Raw genomic sequence first — 18922 nt, forward strand, 5'->3', positions numbered from 1 at the left:
ATGCAGGAGACGCAGGTTCCATTCCTGAGTAGGGAAGACACCCTGGAGGAGGAAATGGCAACCCACTCCTGTATTCTTGCCTGGGAAATCCCATGGACAGAGGAGCCTGGCAGGCTCCAATCTATGGGGTCACAAAGAGTTGGACACAACTGAGCCTGTATGCACATATCTTCAATTTCTTTAAAGGGAGTTCAATACTGTGTGATTAAATTGATAATTGTTGTCTTTTACTATCATAGATCTGAAGAAGTTCCCTTCTAGATACATACTATTTACAACATAAATTCAGATGTAAGCAGTCGGTTGTCCAGTGAGAGAATTCTGAAAATGTCTTGCCGCAAAAGCATGTTATTTTTCACCTCTTCTGTGAAGGTGAGGAAAATGACTTCTCGTAAGCTACTGTTCTAAGTGCAATTCAAAGTACAGTATTTTAACTACATCCTATACCTACATCATAATTATAGTACACTGGGGAGTATCACATCACTGTCTTTGGGGTACATTTCTCACCTGCTTGTGTTGTTGTTACAGTCATTGGGAGATCCAAGTACATGTGTGTTCTCTGTACTAGCATCATAGTGCCACAGGAATGGTATGCACATGGTAACCCACACTATAGAAGTTAGTATTAGTATGCTTGATTCCTGGTTAAATTGTCAAGTGCTGGATGTTCTGCAATATCCTCCTAAAATTTTTTCTCTATTATATCTGAAGATGCTTTTTTTTCAAAAGGGAAATTTAAAAAGTAATGTTCAGCAGTTTCAAACAAAATAGAACACCACATTGGTTGATTTTAAAACTATTAATACTTCTTCACATATACATAGTATTTTATTTTTCTGGGTGGGTTACCATGTGCTTCAGAGACCTTCCTGTGGTTTACTTAGTCTCTGTATTAGTGAAATCTGAAGTTTGCAAGAGTTCCAGGACAAGACTAAGGGGTAGGTATACTATTGTGTAAGGTTGGAGAGTTTATTAGTTCTTGACATCAATAAATTGTTTTCCATGGTTTAACTATGACATGTTACACATAGATTTTGACTTTTAAAGTGTCATAATCAGTACCGGAGGAAGAATGTTTTGAGGAAATGATACAGAGTTTAGTTAGAAGGTTTCCAGCTTTCTGAGTGACTTTACTAAAAGAAGATCTCTGAACTTGGAACAAATCTTGGCATCTCCTCTGCCTCACCTCTCTGCGAAGGTCCAGCTGTCTCTGTAGTTAGTCTTGACTGTTGTCTCAAATGTGTTTCTAGTAGTCAAGAGTGGTTGAGGCCACGGCTGCACCTTTCTCTATGCATTTAGCATTTCCCCTAAATTTACCATTTGAACTCTGGCAAAATAAAATGCCTCAAGTGAAGTTTGCTTTGTCCAAAATGAGCTTCCTTGGTGGCTCAGACAGTAAAGAATCTGCCTGCAAGCTTGAGGCCTGGGTTCGATGCCTGCATTGGGAAGATCCCCTGGAGGAGGGCATGGCAACCCACTCTAGTATTCTTGCTTGGAGAAAAGAGGCAAGCTAGCTAGAATACTAGCTGAGCCTAGTATGACCATCTTGCCTCACTAGTAGCAGTAACAACCTCATTTAGCCAGGTCTCCTCAGATCCATTTATTTATTCCTGAGAAAATAAGAGGTGGTTGGTTTTTAGGTTTGCTCATCGATTCTCAGGTTGATCATTCTTTTTCACTTTTGAAAGACCATTGAAGAATCTAGCAGGGGACAATTATGTTGCAATTTTATTTTTGCTACAAATTGGAAACACTTTGGCACAGCTACTTACCTATTTCTGTTTTCCTTAATACAAATAGAGCTTTTGCCTTAATCTAGTAACATCGAATAGAGGAAAGCAAAAGAGCAGTGCTGTTAAGTTTTTTTAAGTGGAGTCATATAATTTTTCAGTGATATTTGTAGACACAACTATCATATACATAAAAAAAGAAAAAACCTGTCTACAAAAATACTGCTTTTTGTATAAATAATGTGATAGAACACTTTTTGTTGTTGCTAATTCAGCATATGAAGAAATAGCCCAATAAATGGAAACTTACTTGAAACCAATAACATATTTGATTCTTCTCCACCCACCTTTGTGGGAGAGTGATTCTTAACCCTTGATCCTTTTGGAAAAGCACAGATAGAATCATTAAATTCCATCAAACCTTTCACAGTATTGTTAGTTTCTAGAGCATATGACCACTTTGGACATTTAATAGTTTTTATCTGCATAGTATTCTTACATGATGAGAAATTTTCCTTGATACTTCTTAATTCTCAGAGATTCAACTGGGATGAGTCTTATGATGTGACTGCTGCTGTACAAATGTAGAAAGGAACAGTTTCAACAAAAAAATACAGGATGTTTTATGTTTTTTCTTTCAGTGAGTTATACCAATCATCCTGGAAGGAGAATTATAATCCAAAGGAGTGACAGTACTGTAAGTATTCATTTCATTATTTTTTATGTTGCTTTAATTCATACTTGACCAAGCAGTTAGAAAAGTCTGATTCTAGATACATTAATGAAACACATAAATAGGTACCTGTACACAAATACACAGTCATACTTGACTTTAAAGCCCCAAATTTAACCCTTAATTTGATAATACCTGAGGCTTTTGCAAGAAGTATGATGGTGGCTCTCTTGTATATTTCTGGAGCAGTAACTGCCTTTCGTATTTTGATTTATTTTTAATGCTAAGTACAAAACTCAAAAATAAACATTTAAATATATTTAACAAGTATATAAACTGAAATTAAAGCCTTTGAATAAGACCTGTTAACATAGAAGTAGACTACTTTCAGCATTGGAGATATTTTGATACTGAGATCAAAATGGGAACCTGGTCCCTGCATAAGAGAGCTTACTACTAAATTTTTCTTCACTTTTAAATAACACAATAAGGTTCCATAAAAGATACTTTCAGAAACTAACACAATGAGATTCTCTAAAAGATACTTTCAGAATCATCACATCAGTTAAAATTTGCTCTCACTGTACTTTAGCTCTGGATTTGATTTTAATATTTTCATTGGTTTGACCATTGCCTATGACAGAGCAAGTTGTATAGTTGGTACTCAATAAAAATATCACAGAGCAGAGTCACTTAAAGAATCTTTCAGTTCAGATTATCCTAGTGCATAGGTTCACAATTAATTTGGAATCCCGACAGCATCTATCAGTTTGAATGTGTGGAACAGTACCAAAATGAACAAGTACCACATTCTTTGTATAAATGGAAAAATCCTAAATATGTATTTCTTATAAATTACCACAGTTAGTGGCGATAATAGTAGTTTGGATAATGAATGACTTTCAATAAATTCACTCACTAAAAGATACTGACGAATATATAGTTTTATATATATAATAGTTCTTGTGACTACTGTATATCGCAGTCCAAATAGGTGTTAGAATGACATCCAGGCTCTTAAGATATCTTAAAATATTTACATGTTTACAAATCTCTCAAAACCAAATCAGGTAAAGCAGCTTTAAAAAGGCAGAATTGGTGAGAAGGGGACAGAAGTGGTTAAAATTCTATTAGTCACAGCCTCTTGTTTCCAGCCTGTGAATGCAGTAGTTTCTGAAAGCAGTGACGATTCCTCTGAATATCACTTTCATGCCTCAAGATAGTTCTTAATTCCTCTAGCAGCATCACTGGATACTTAACCCCTCCAGAAATATTGGGTTTTATTTAACAACAGTCAAAGTTTCAGGAAAAGCCTTTTTTTCCCCCCCTTCCCCAAAGCAAACCTGAGTTTCTTTAAGTATCATTTATATAAGAACAAACACATAATCTTCCATCATTCCTCTCTCAACACCAAAAAGAAGTACTGATTATTCTTAGAAAAGATTATTTTTTATTTAATGCAGTGAATAGTCAACATTACCAGTGAACCAAACATCTGAAATTTGATAGAATGAAACAAAGAGAAGTCAGTCATCTGTTAATGGTTACTATCCACATCTGAGGTGGTAGAATATCAGCGTTGTGGACGTTTGAGTAGACAGTGTCAGCACGGAACATAAATCTCACACAAAGTATAATCAAAAGTTACTTCAAACAGGTTATACTATCAGTAAACTTTCTATAATAACATCAGCTTCATGGAGAATAATGTCTTAGCAACAAATAATGATGGTATGTGGACGTAAGCATATCATTATAAACATGATGCACTAAATAGAACATACTGAGGTCAAGGCCTTTCTGTAGAAAGGGAATTTAACATTCTTTTAAGCATAGTGTAATAAACAGATCAAAATAGTTCTATCATAAGAAATAGTATTTACCAACATAGCTTTAAAATAAAAATGCTTTAAAAATCAACTTTGAGATTAAATTTATTTTTAAAGTATCTTCTTTTAGAATGAAATATATATTTCTTGCTCTAGCTTTTCTACATTTTTCCAGCATAACCCTCACCTTCACCCTATCCCAGTCCATTATTAATAAAGTAGTACAAAACACTTGTCTGCAGCAATTTCAACCAAGCTTACTCCCCTACCAAGTCAGGGAAGTAAGACATCCTCACCAAGTTTTCTCTCTAGAGGTATACTCCCTTGATAGATCAGGAAGTTAGGTATAAAAACTACATGAGAGTCTTGGGAATGCAGTTTTTAAGTATAGATTCTATGGTAATAGTGAAACATTTTTAAAGGCAAACTTTCCCCTCCCCATAAGCAGTTTATTTTACAAAATAGGTTTTCATGCATTCTAATTTTCAAGAATGATTATTTTTTTCTAAAAATGAATGTAATGAGACACTGGCATATCACTTAGTACACTGCATTCTCCTCTACATTAAAATTCACACTAATAACAAAAATCATAAATGCATTAAAACATTTCAGTAACCTAATGAGAAAGTAGATACATTTTTTTTTCTGTGAAATACTTGAGTATTAAATATTTTTAAATGCACAGAGGCATAATCTGACATCAAAGCAATGTGAATTTAATTTGCTAGATTTTTGACAACTGAACTGGGTTGCTAATTTGCTGACTTGCTACAAATTAATAGTGGTTGGTATAAAAATCCTTATAGGCAATCATTTATAAACATGGCAGTATTTTTTGTATCGTCCTGTAGATATTTTAAAGTTTTAGATGGAATGATAGAAGATTTGGAAATTTTCTTTGTAGGATTTCAGCGTATGGAAAATTCTCTTGTTGAGGTGACTATACTTTCATTCATTAGCTTAAAATCAGCCTAGTCATAGCTAAATAATGTGCACAGGAATGAATATCAGGATCTGAACCTATGTAAGTTGAAATGCATCTGTTCCATTATTCAAGTTCTGGGATTCCCCCCCTCCCTTTTGAAATGTATAAAACATAGAAAACTGTAATGGATTATTTTTCAGATAAAAAATAGTCACATTAAAAAAAAAAACTTTAAATTCAAATTGACATTTACATTTTATGTAGATTTAATCAGAGCACAGCTGAGCATTTAATCTAATATTCTAGTTTTTCCACTTGTAATTAGAGAAGTGTGTATCTCCCAGTGTTAACCATTCTTACATTTGTTGTTCCAGTGTTACATTATTATCCACGGCTAGCAAGGCTTTCAGGCAGCAATAGCTAAACCTTTATCAAGTTGTTTCTGTACAATGGAAGTATATTTTCAAAGACATATGCCTTTGTACACTATTTACAAATTCTCTCAATCATGATAAAAAGGCAAAATAAATAAAAAACAGAAAGAAAGGAAGTGCTGCTGAGGCTGAAGGCTTTTTCTTTTATCCTCCCAAACAGATGCTGGTCTCCCCAGTGCTGGGAGCTGGCTAGCCAAGATTGTTTTTCTTCCTTTTACATGGGCTATGAGAAGGATCTGGTTTCAGTTCTTGGTATTGCACCTGTTTAAACAGAGTTCAGAGAAAGGCTGGTCAGGTGGCCACTTTCTGGCAAAGGAAGGAAAAGCAAAGGATTTGAGAGACTGTGCTTGGGGGGAAAGTGCTCCCTCTGGAAGCTGTTTGAGACCTGCAGCTGGGATGCAGAAAACAATAGAAAGACAGAGCAAGTCCAGGGAAATCTTGCCAGAAACTAGATGAGAGCCCTGATAGGGACTTTGCTAACAGGCCAGGATCTCCACTACCCATACACACGTTACATTAAAAGCTGAGCCATCTCCATTTATTTTGCAGGGCCGAATAATGGTTCTTTGCAATTTATTATGTGCTTGTTTAATATAGGCTTCATCTCCATCCAGCCCATCTTCAGGTCAGATACCAAAACAAAGACTCAACAGAAGCAAAGGAAAAAGGTACTGCTGCAACCAGCTTCAATAGTTTGAATAAAAACAGTTCTCATTTTACTCTGAAAATATTTAATGATTAATGGGCACTAATTAACCTCAAAGGATTAAGATATGCCCCCATTTTCAAAAATCAGTCACTTTTGTATGGCCGAGTCAATCTGCTGTGCACCAGAAACTGTCACAACATTGTTAATCGTCTGTATTCCAATATAAAATAAAAAGGTTTAGAAAAAAATCAGTCACTGTTCCCCCCCCCCTTTATTGATCTCTAAAATAGCCATCTTTAAAACTCACCTAATCCATGCAGTTTACTTAGGGAAGTGTTTTTCTCAGTGTCTGCTGGCACACTTTGCTTTCATCATCTAATATTCCTAATTCCTCCTTCAGGTAATAGTGACTTCCCTTCACAAACTCCAGCTGAATCTTCCTTGGAGGAGGACTGCCCTCCCTCCCTGACACCCCGGTAAGTTCTGTATGCAAAGCTCTCTCATTCCCCATCTTCTCTATAAGTTTCTTGTTGGATAACACCTCAACTGGACTAATCCCTGAGTGGCAAAATCTTCTACAGGCTTTATTAACTTTACCTGGCTCTTCTAAGACCTTCAAAATTAAATGGATATGAACGTGAAAATCCAGTGCCACACTACATTAAAAATGATACAGGCTTAAGAAATATTGCAGGTTTATCTCCAGACCATTGCAGTAAAGTCACATGAATATTTTGGTTTTCCAGTGCATATAAAAGTTCTGTTTATGATGTATGAAAGTCTATTAAGTATGCAATAGCATTACATCTAAAAAAGCAATACCTTAATTTAAAAGTGTTTCATTGTTAAAAAAAAAAAAATGCTAACCATCATCTGAACCTTCAGTAAGTAGTAATCTTTTTACAACAGTAACATCAATGATCACAGGCCACCATAACAAATACAATAATGAAAAAGTTTGAAACATTTTGAGAATTACCAAAATGTGATACACAGACCCACAGTGAGCAAATACTGTTGGAAAAATGGTAGCGATGGACTTGCTCAGTACAGGGTGGCCACAGACCTTCAGTCAGGGAAAAGCAAATACCTGTGAAGCCCAATAAAATGACGTACGCCCGCAGTAACAGTTAATAAAATCTACATACCACTTGCACATCTGAAGGGACTCTGGAAAGGAAATCGAGTAGTTCATTGTTATCAATTGCATACGGATTCCGAAGCTTTTTTGTAAATTTATTGATTCCTGAAAAAGTGACAGATCAAATATTATTGAAACCTCAACAGTTTGGAGTCCAAAGTTACATTTCTGGCAAAAAAGTATTGTTGGTGATTTGAAGATCTAGGTTAAGCTGCCTTGATTTTCAGCCTTGACTGACTGACTGAACCAGAAAACCCAGTTTTCTCCCTCCCTTTTCTCCCTTCCTTCCACCTTCCAACTCAATGGCTGCTCTGTTTTTGTGCTTCAGTGGCTTCTCCCCAGCAGGAAAGGCTTTCTGTTTGGGAAACAAAGGGCACAAGCAGTGACCTATCTTGTCTTTCCCCTCAAATACTTAGAAGCTTTGTTGTAGTTTTTCATCTATGATAAAACTTATCTACCCTACATTTTGGATTGGGATTAAGGCAAGAAATCTGACTTCCTGGTTCCCCCTTTTCGAAAGACACACTGCTGTTTTTGTTTCTGTTTTTGTTTTTTTATGATGGGGAAGTGTTGCTGGTGTGCAAATTAATGTTCGAAAATGCATGACCCGGCATTTTGTTTTTTTAATTTTAAACTTACCTGGAATTAGAAAAGGTTTACCACCAGCTTTTAAAAAAAAAAAAAAAAAACATAAAAAGCTTTGAAGATGGTGATGCATAAGCATCATAAACCCATCTCTTCCCATCAACACACAGGATTTCCAGCTGCATATGGAACTGCCTCTGAGAATAACCTGAAAACTGGCTGAGTGCTGTCTACACACCAACAAGAGAAGGCCCGCATTGAAGCAGGTAGGAGAGGCAGGGGCACAGTCTTCCCATAAACTCCACTCCTAGCCTGACAACCTATGGTCAGGAGGGAGCTCTCTCTGAGGAGTAAGGGTTTGAACCTCCACATCAGGCTTCCTCGACTCTTAAGAATTGTACCTAGAGGGAGAAGCCCCCAAAACATCAAGCTTTTTTTCCTTCTAATTTTGAGAAATAATTGACATACATCACTGTATAAGTTTTAAGGTGTACAGCATGATGGTCTCATGTACACATAGAGTGAAATGATTACCCCAGTAGGTTTAGTTCATATCCATCATCTCATATGTTGATAGATACAAGAATGTTTCTCTTTTTCTATGAGTTGGGGATGGGTGGTATTTTGCTTTTTTCCCTCCCAATTTCACATATAAGTGAAATCATAGTATTTGTTTTTCTCTGACTTATTTCTTTTAGCATAATGCCTTCAAATCCATTCATGTTGTCATAGATGGTAGGATCTCCTCGTCTTTTTATGGCTGAATAATATTTCATCATATACCGCTTCCTCATTCATCCGCCAGTAGACACTTGTTGTTTCCATGAATCAGTTATTGTAAATAATGCTTCTGTGAACATGGGGGTGCAGATATCTTTTGGGATTGGTCTTTGTGTTCCCCTTGGATAAACTCCCAGAAGTGTAATTGCTGGATCATATGGTAGTTCTATATTTATATTTTTAAGGCATCTCCATAGTGTTTTCTGTAGTAGCTGTACCACTTTACATTCCCAACAACAGTGTATGCTGCTGCTACTGCTAAGTCACTTCAGTCATGTCGACTCTGTGTGACCCCATAGATGGCAGCCCACCAGGCTCTGCTATCCCTGGGACTCGCTAGGCAAGAACACTGGAGTGGGTTGCCATTTCCTTCTCCAAAGCATGAAAGTGAAAAGTCAAAGTGAAGTTGCTCAGTCTTGGCTGACTCTTAGCAACCCCATGGACTGCAGCCTACTAGGCTCCTCCGCCCATGGGATTTTCCAGGCAAGAGTACTAGAGTGGGTTGCCATTGCCTTCTCCAACCAACAGTGTATAAGGGTTCCCTTTTCTCTGCATCCATGCCAGCATGTTATCTGTTGTCTTTTTAATGATGGCCATTCTAACAGCCATGAGATGCTATCTCATTGTGGTTTTAATTTGCATTTCCCTAGTGGCTAGGGTTATTGAGCATCTTTTCATGGATCTGCTGGCCATTCATACGTATCTTTGGGAATATGTTTGTTCAGGTCCTTGGCCCATTTTTATGATGATTATTTTGCTCTTGGGTTATATGGGGCCTTTATTGGATATTAGCCCCTTATTAAAAAGCCTCTTAAAAAAAAAATAAAAAGCCTCTTGATGAAAGTGAAAGTGGAGAGTGAAAAAGTTGGCTTAAAGCTCAACATTCAGAAAACAAAGATCATGGCATCTGGTCCCATCACTTCATGGCAAATAGATGGGGAAACAGTGGAAACAGTGTCAGACTTTATTTTTCTGGGCTCCAAAATCAACTACAGATGGTGACTGCAGCCATGAAATTAAAAGACGCCTACTCCTTGGAAGGAGAGTTATGACCAACCTAGATAGCGTATTCAAAAGCAGAGACATTACTTTGCCAACAAAGGTCCGTCTAGTCAAGGCTATGGTTTTTCCTGTGGTCGTGTATGGATGTGAGAGTTGGACTGTGAAGAAGGCTGAGTGCCGAGGAACTGATGCTTTTGAACTGTGGTGTTGGAGAAGACTCTTGAGAGTCCCTTGGACTGCAAGGAGATCCAACCAGTCCATTCTGAAGGAGATCAGCCCTGAGATTTCTTTGGAAGGAATGATGCTAAAGCTGAAACTCCAGTACTTTGGCCACCTCATGCGAAGAGTTGATTCATTGGAAAAGACTCTGATGCTGGGAGGGATTGGGGGCAGGAGGAGAAGGGGACGACAGAGGATGAGATGGCTGGATGGCATCACTGACTCCATGGACGTGAGTCTGAGTGAACTCTGGGAGTTGGTGATGGACAGGGAGGCCTGGTATGCTGCGATTCATGGGGTCACAAAGAGTTGGACACGACTGAATGACTGATCTGATCTGATCCATATGGTTTGCTAGTATTTTTTTCCCATTCTGTAGATTGTCTTTTCACTTTGTTGATGGTTTCTTTTGCAATGCAGAGGCTTTTTGGCTTTATAGAGTCCCACTTGTTTGTTTTTAATTTTGTTGATTATACTTTAGATGTGATTTTCAAAAACTGTTACCAAGATCCATGTCAGGGAACTTCTTAAAAAAGGTTTTCTGCTAGAAGTTTCATTGTTTTAGGTCTCACAGTCCATTTCAAGTTATTATTTTTGATTAGTGTAACATAGGAGTCAAGTTTCATTTTTTACATGTGACTGTCCAGTTTTCCCAGCCCCATCTATTGAAAGGACTGTCTTTTCTCATTGAGTATTCTTGGCTCCCTGGTTAGATATTAGTTTACCATATATGCTTGGGTTTTTTCTGGGCTCTCAATTTTTGTCTCAAAATACACAGCTTTGAAAACCAACTTGCATGTTCAGACTTACCCTCTCCAGGACCCAGCATGGAAACAGCTGATCCAGGGGCAACCAGATCTTTTGGGGGAAAGGATCATTTGTTTGCCTCCAGGCACTGAAGGGAAGTCATCTAGGGAAGACATCTGATTTGAAATGTTCAGGAGCCTGCCTACTTGGGGAACAGAGACTGGCAGCCATCCTTTTTCTTTTCTTTCCTGACAGGAACCATCTCTCCCCAGCTACCTCACTCCAGCCAGTTGGTACCATCTTCATGCCTACCCTCTGCCATGCTCCAGAGCACCAGCATCTCCCTGAGGGGAGCTGTCACACATCTGGTGCCCGAGGTTTTATGTCTATGAGGCAGTTCAAGATGGCAACCTAGGACAATCATGAATTCACCTCTTCGAGACAATCTCACCATAAACCCCAGGCCCAGTGCAGCTACCCACCATCAGGAGGAAGCTCACAAACCCACAGCTTCTCTCTGAGTAGCCAGGAGAGAAGTTCTTTTGTACACCACGTAAGGCACCTCAGCTTTTAAGACCTGCACCTGAGAGATGAGCCCTCCAGGCACCTGGCTTTCAAAACCAACAGGCTGCAGCCATGGGACCCAGAAGCCTGCAGTGAAAGGAAAATAGCTCTTAAAGAGCTCGTGAGCACTCACTCATCACAGGACCCAGCACAGAAGCGCAACTGTCTGAAATATGCCCAGGTTCTATGTGAAGAAAGTCCATCTACTGATCTTAAGGTGTTGGCCAGAGAGGCAGGAACCTGCTGGGATACTCTTTGGGGATGGAAGCTGGTAAGTCCCATCTTTGAGCTCTGCCTGTACTGCACTTCAGAGCACCAGTATCTCCTGGAGGGGAACTTTTATACCTGTCTAGTGTCCTGGGTTTTGTGGCTGCCACCCAGGGGGCTACCCCTTGAGTGTTTGGCTCTGGAGGCTAGGGAACTTGTATTCCTGGGTCTGTGGAACTATGACATTTGGAGAGACAGTTCTTGGCAGACCACCACTCCCAGGGGACCAGACAGCAAACAGACACACTCCCAGTCTTTCCAAGAAAGGGGCTATTTGCTTGTCTGGGGGCTTTGGCCTAAGGGGCAGGATTCCTGTCTGGCCCACTTAGAGGACCCTCTGGAAGGGCTGTCAGGAAACAGTGGAGGCTGGAGGATGCAGTCATTGCCTTCTCCAGCCGGCCAGCATCTCCCAGAGGCTTGTCTGGTGCCCCAGTGTTTGCAGCTGCTCTCAGGAGGCACCCCTACATTGCCTAGTTCTGGTGGCCAGGGGACTGATGTTTGCAGGTTCTAAACAACTGTGACCAATGGAGAAAAGAGTTCTGACACCCTCTGGGCACAGCAAAAAGTATAGACCAAGGAGCTCAGTCTCTCTGTAAAAACAGGCCTGTAAGCTTATGGCTGCAGCCTGAGGGGCAGGCTTCTAATGAAACACACATCTAAGGGCTGACTGTGAACCGTTCCAGACACCTCAGAGGGACACTCTTACACATGTCTGGTGCCCCAGTTTTTTCAGCTGCCACCCAGGGAATGCCCCTCGACCACCTGACTCTGGAGGTCAGGGGAGCTGGTGTGCCTGGGTCCGCTAGAACTGTGACACCCAAGAGACAGATCTCAGCAAGCTGCCCCCACCAGGGCACTGCACAAACGGGAGACTGAAACACACCCCCAGTGTTTCTGTGAAAGAAACCTACATGCTTGTTCTAGAGCTTTGGCCTGAGGCACCACTTTCAGGTTTGGCACAAATCTGAAGGCCTGTGGAGGGACCCTCAGGGAACAGAGGCCGGGGGTGCTGTCATTGCCACTCTCCCTCACCACGGCTCATCAGTTATCTCACAGAAAGGAGCTTACAGACTCAACCCGATTTTTGTGACTGTCACCCAGGGGACACCTCCAGATCCTCTGGCTCTGGCAGCCAGCTGGGCCTACACTTGCAGCCCCACTGTGTGTATTTGCTTTAAAAGCTGCAGCCCAAAGGGCTGACGTTCAGTGAGCCTGAGTCTAGGTGCTGACTGAGAGCCTCCTGTTCGAGACACTGACAGGTCTTGGCACATCCTCAACTACTGAGAGCTAAGGCAAAGTTGGATAATAAGGTTCATCTTCTACACAAGACCACTACTTCCAGGCTGGGAGAGGTGGCTCTTTCATCTAATGCATAGGAACCTACATAGAGATTCAAGCAAAATGAGGGACATTTCATATGGAAGAACAGGATAAACCTAAGGGGAAAAAGTCCTTAATGAAACAGATGTTATTTACCTGATAAGGAGTTCAAAGTCATGTACATAAATATGCTCACCAAATTCAGGAGAGTATGGATGAACACAGTGAGAACATCAACAAAGAAATAACAGATGAAGTACCAAATAGAAGACACAGAGCTGAAGCATAAAATAATTGAACTGAAAAATACACTAGAGGGATTCAACAGCAGGCTAGATGAAAAAAAACACAAAGGATCGGTGAAACATACTAACGTTTGCACTATAGGGAGTCATAGAGGAGGAGAGAAAAGAAGGCAGGAAATGTGTTTTAAGAAATAATGGCTGACAACTTCCCTAATCTGGGGAAGGAAACAGACATACAGATCCAGGAAGCCTGCTGCTGCTGCTGCTGCTAAATTGCTTCAGTCGTGTCCGACTCTGTGTGACCCCAGGGACGGCAGCCCACCAGGCTCCCCCGTCCCTGGGATTGTTCTAGGCAAGAACACTGGAGTGCGTTGCCATTTCCTTCTCCAGTGCATGAAAGTGAAGAGTCAAAGTGAAGTTGCTCAGTCGTGGCCAACTCTTAGCGACCCCATGGACTGCAGCCTACCAGGCTCCTCCATCCATGGGATTTTCCAGGCAAGAGTACTGGAGTGGGGTGCCATTTTCTTCTCCTCCAGGAAGCCTAGGGAGTTCCAAATAAGAGAAACCCAAAGAGACCCCCATCAAGACATATAATTAAAATATGAAAAGTTAAGGACAGGTATAATGAAAGCATCAAGAGACTAACAACTTGTCATGTAGAAGAGAATCTCCAGAAGTCTGGGCAGATTTTTGAGGAGAAACTTCACAGACCTGAAAGAGATGGCATAATGTATTCAAAGCACTGAAAGAAAAAGAAAAAAACTTCCCAACAGGAATACTCTATTCAGCTAAGCTATCCTTCAGAACTGAAAAATTGTTTACCAGACAAGCAAAAGCCAAGAGTTTATCATCACTAACCTGGCCTTATGACAAATGTCAAAGAGATTTCTTTAAGCCAAAAAACTGTGCTATAAGTAGCAAGAAAACACATGAAAGTATAAATGTCACTAATAAAGGTAAATAATAAATGTAGTGGATTAATCATTTCTAAAACTATTATGAAGATTAAACAACGAATATAGTAAAAATATAATTAGTTAAGGGATACACAGCATATTAATTTTAAAAAGGTAAAATGTAACATGAAACATGGGGAAACAAAATCTGGAACTTTCAAATGCATTCAAACTTAAGTTTTTATAAGTAAGCCTTGCAGTAACTGTATAGCAAAAGCCAACAGTAGATATATGGAGCAATAATTACTTCAAATGAACTAAATTTTCCAATCTAAATACATAGAGTGGCTGAGTGAATTAAAAAAAAAAAAAAAACAAGCCTCTTCTATATGCTGCCTTTGAGATGAAGTCAGATGTGAGGGCACACGAGACTAAATGTCAAGGGATGAAAAAACATATTCCATGCAAATGGAAACCCAAAGAAAGCAAGGGAAGCTATAACTTACATAAGACAGACTTTAAAACAATCCAAATTGGAAAGGAAGAAGTAAAACTGTCGCTTTTTGCAGATGACATAACTTATATATAGAAAATCCAAAACACTCCATCAAAATACTGTAAGAACTAATAAATGAATTCAGTAGTTTCAGGATACGAAAGCAATGTATAAAATGCTATTGCATTTCTATATACTACAATGTACTACCAGAGATAGAAACAATCCCACAATTTGTATGGAACCACAAAAGTCCCCCGAATTGCCAAAGCAGTACTAAAAAAGAATAAATCTGGAGCTATCACACTCCCTGCTTTCAAACTATATTACAGGCCCCTCATAACTAAACAGTATGGTATTGGCATAAAAACATGACATGGATCAGTGGAACAAGATAGCCCAGAAATAAACCCATGCATATATAGTCAATTATTTACAACAAAGCAGCCAAGGATATGCAATGGGGACAGTCTCCTCAATAAATTGATGTTGGGAAAATTGGACTGGCACAGCAAAAGAATGAAGCTGGACTATTACGTCATTTATAAAAATTCAAAATGGACTGAAACTGGAATGTGAGACGTGAAAGCATGAAACTCCTAGGAGAAAACATGGGTGGTAACGAAGTAACCCAGTGGGACTGCGTCAAGTTAAAAAGCCCAGCAAAGGAAACCAACAGAACGAAAAGGAACCTACAGAATGGGAGAAAATATTTGCAAATCCTATGCCTGATAAGGGGGTAGGCAAAATACATTAAAAACATACACAGCTGAATAGTCAAAAACTACAAACCAATTAAAAAACAGGCAAAGGATATGAATAGATGTTTTTCTAAAGAAGACAGATGGCCAACAGGTACATGAGATGCTCAATATTACGAATCATTAGGAAAAGCAAAATACAAACCACAGTGAGATACCACTTCACACCTATCAGAATGACTGTATCATCTAAAAGACAGTAAATAACAATTGTTGGTGAAAATCTGGAGAAAGGGGAACCCTTGTGCACTGTTGGAAGAAATGTCCACCAGTGCAACCACTATGGAAAATCCTTTGGCACCTGATGCAAAGAGCTGACGAATTGGAAAAGACCCTGATGCTGGGAAACGTTGAAGGTAGGAGGAGAAGGGGACGATAAAGGATTAGGTGGTTGGATGGCATCATGGACTCAGTGGACATGAATTTGAGCAAACTCTGGGAGATGGTGAAGGACAGGGAGGCCTGGTGTGCTGCTGTCCATGGGGTCCCTAGAGTTGGACAGGACTGAGCGACTGAACAACAGCTATGGAATAAAGTATGAAGGTTCCTCCAAAAATCAAAAATAGAACTACTATAATCCTAAAATTTTACTTCTGGGTATCTATCTGAAGAAAACAAAAACACTAATTTAAAAATACATGTGCACCCCCATGTTCATTCAGCATTATTTATAATAGCCAAGACATGAGAACAACCTAAGTGTCCGTTCATGGGTGAACGGATAAAGCTGTGGTGTACATACGCACAATGGAAGATTATTGAGCCATTAAAAAACAAATGGCAATTTGAAATGTTGCCATTTGTGATAACGAGGATTGACCTCAAAGGCATTCATTATGCTAAGTGAAATAAGTCAAAGACGAATACTGTAAGATTTCACTTACATGTGGAATCCTTAAAATACAAACAGAAACAAAGCTCATAGATACAGAAAACAGACTAATGGTTACAGAGGTGAGCGAGTGGGCAGTGGGTGAGGGAGTCAAGAGGTACAAATTTCCAGTTATAAAACGTCACGGGAGGCTTCCCTGGTGATCTAGTGGTAAAGAGTCCACCTGCCAATGCAGGAGACATGGGTTCAATCCCTGATCCAGGAAGATCTCATGCGCTGCAGAGCAGCTGAGCCTGAGCACCACAACTATTGAGCCTGTTCTCTAGAGCCCTCGCTTCACAACTAGAGATTGGCCCCCACCTGCCACAACTGGAGAAAAGCCCACACAGCACCAAAGTTCCAACAAAAAATAAGAATTTTTAAATGTCATGGGGATATAGCATCCAGCATGGCGACTAGAGTTAATAATGCTGTAATACACATTTGAAGGTTGCTAGGAGAGTAGATCTTCATCACACGGAAAAAAATGTTTCCATTTCCCTATCTCTGGCATTGAAATTTTTAGAAGCCAATTTTCCTTTTAAATTACAAGAAATTTAAATTTAATGCTTGCAAAAGATGCTGCTGTGATTGACTTACTTGGATCACTTCTTGGATTAGAACAGCCAAGAACCATTAAAATGAGGCTTATCCACCCAAGCTAAATTATCCAACAGTGAACCCTTTGCACTACCTGGAGAGCAAATATGGATGAAGAGCAGATAACAGGTGGATTTGGAGCTAGTACACACACAAAAAAAAAAAACCTGATGAGGTAGAAATGTCAAAATAATGTATAAAACTAGAGTTATCTGTTCTTCATATTCTATGGTATAATGTAGAATTTCAGTTGGATAAGTCTACTGTGTTAAATTTATATGGGACTTAATAAATTAACAAGCATATTCACATAAACGTAAACAAAGAGCTTTTTGTGAAATCAACAGACTGGGTCACAAAGCAGAGCATCTGGGCTCTTCTTCAAGGATTTTGGCAGAATAATGCAATTATGATTTGGTCTCTGTCTCCCCATGTGAGACCCATGTCTTAAATTTCTGTTTAATATTTCAGCAATCACCTACCACTAAAGGAATACTGTTCTTTGTTTTATTTTATTTGATGAAACAAGAGACCCAAACACATTCTCTGAAAATTACATTTAAGACAGCTTGCCAGTGAGGCCACCCCAGGTTATACGGCCAGATGTCTGCCGTGGGCTCCACTTTCTGACAGCCTGGGGAAAAGAAACCAGAAGTTCCCCACCTATCACAACTGAGATGGCAGATCTGACCTGGGTAGGTTAGAGGTAATAAACTGCCACACCTAACGCCCTACCCTAATGCCTTCAATAAAACAGCATCTGTTTTAAATATCAGAGGAAGGAATGCAAGAACATACAACCGGGTCCCAAGAACATAGTGGGGGAAATACCTCTTCCCTTGGATAATGAAAGCGCTCTCCTGTTTCTTTAGATTATAGGAATTCAGACAAGAAAACATAATCACCCTTCCCTTCACCCTCCACGCCCTACCCAAGATGTATAGGTAATGATGGTGATAAAAAGGGCAAGAGGCTTGCTCAAGATATGACAAGACAGCCAAAAAGAAGAGCGAGATTCAAGGATTTTAAGACGGGGGGCCTGGAGACATCAGACCCTTTTCCATTTTATTCCAACATATTTCTTTAAAAGCCTTGATAGGAAAAGAACAAAACTTTGCTTTTCATCTTTTTGCTTTAAGTGTAAGTCCCATGTTTTCTGAAGTTAAAACCCATTTGGCTCTCTGCATTTTGTATAAGTTTAGTCATCTCAGATGTATGCAGGCCAGGGGCAAGTAGAGCATTCTACTCCTACCCAGTCTCTTTGTCTCTCTCTCTCTATATATATATATATCTCTCTCTCTCTCTCATTAATGTAGTTTTATACGTTCATCAATCTCAGAGACTGAAAATTAACTTTTCCAACCAAAAGAATTTTGTTGGGTGAGGAAAAGCAAACTACGAAGAGTGCTGTAAGTACCACCTTAAATAGAGTCTAAAGTGAAGTCGCTCAGTCGTGTCCAACTCTTTGCCCCCATGGACTGTACCCCACCAGGATTCTCCATCATGGGATTCTCCAGGCAAGAATACTGGAGTGGGTTGCCATTTCCTTCTCCAGGGGATCTTCCCACCCCAGGGATCGAACCTGGGTCTCCCCCATTGCAAGCAGACACTTTACCATCTGAGCCACCAGGGAAGCCCTAAATAGAGTCTAGGTACATAGGAACTGTCAGCATGCAGCATAATTGCATTAAAAATTAGGACACCCCCTCCCCAGATAGCACCTTGAAAGTGAGATTTTATAGAAGCATTCTTGTTCGGCACACACAGAGCGGAGGTTTTTGTTCCCGAGCAGCCTTCCGATGCCAAAGACCCTCTTCCTGTTTCCTAGGGGTGACCTCTTAAACATGCAGCCGTATACAGCACCATGCTTACGGACACTTCCACAAGATAAAGTACCACAGCACAAAAGCATATTGTCCTAAATGCACCTTACAGATCGCAGTGCCTCTGTTTACGTGTAAGTGGTGAAAATAAATCAGAGTGCTATCTAGACGAAGCTACACTTTGATGTATGGAGAATCTGCACCAATACATGTTTATAGTATGATGGAGCCTATGGTGCCAGATAAGAGAAATGCATTTTGCAGGTAGACCTAAATCTTCAGACTGTTGTGATTTTTAACTGACCTGTCTCTTTTCATCATAGAATAGCTTCATGCCCATAAATACAGGGAACTACTGA

The 18922-nt window shown here is 39.7% G+C and overlaps 1 protein-coding gene and 1 long non-coding RNA gene across 11 annotated transcripts in view; one reads left to right on the plus strand and one right to left on the minus strand.

Annotated features, from left to right (window-relative positions):
• The first annotated feature begins 135 nt into the window (after positions 1-135).
• Positions 136-18239, plus strand: LOC104982524. Of its 2 annotated transcripts, XR_824520.1 has the most exons (7): positions 136-372; positions 2375-2430; positions 6195-6265; positions 6647-6722; positions 8143-8238; positions 10976-11555; positions 18057-18239. It is a non-coding gene; the product is annotated as an uncharacterized LOC104982524 (long non-coding RNA). The 2 variants fall into 2 exon arrangements; XR_824519.1 differs by lacking the exon at positions 18057-18239 and having other exon boundaries at positions 10976-13330.
• The window catches only part of MCTP1 (multiple C2 domains, transmembrane 1), a 563225-nt gene continuing 546748 nt past the window's right edge, over positions 2446-18922 (minus strand). For 8 of the 9 annotated variants that reach the window (XM_010831935.1, XM_010831934.1, XM_010831936.1 and 5 more), the window contains 2 exons: positions 7395-7492; positions 2446-5858 (listed from right to left, as the gene is read on the minus strand). In XM_010831935.1, the coding sequence (XP_010830237.1) occupies positions 5787-5858; positions 7395-7492 (170 nt within the window). In that variant the 3' untranslated portion in view covers positions 2446-5786. The remainder of the gene's footprint in view (positions 5859-7394; positions 7493-18922) is intronic. The other variant, XM_010831939.1, reaches the window with a different exon arrangement.

The sequence above is a fragment of the Bison bison genome, unplaced genomic scaffold (genome assembly GCF_000754665.1).
Source record: "Bison bison bison isolate TAMUID 2011002044 unplaced genomic scaffold, Bison_UMD1.0 scf7180017864533, whole genome shotgun sequence".
Lineage (NCBI taxonomy): Eukaryota > Metazoa > Chordata > Mammalia > Artiodactyla > Bovidae > Bison > Bison bison.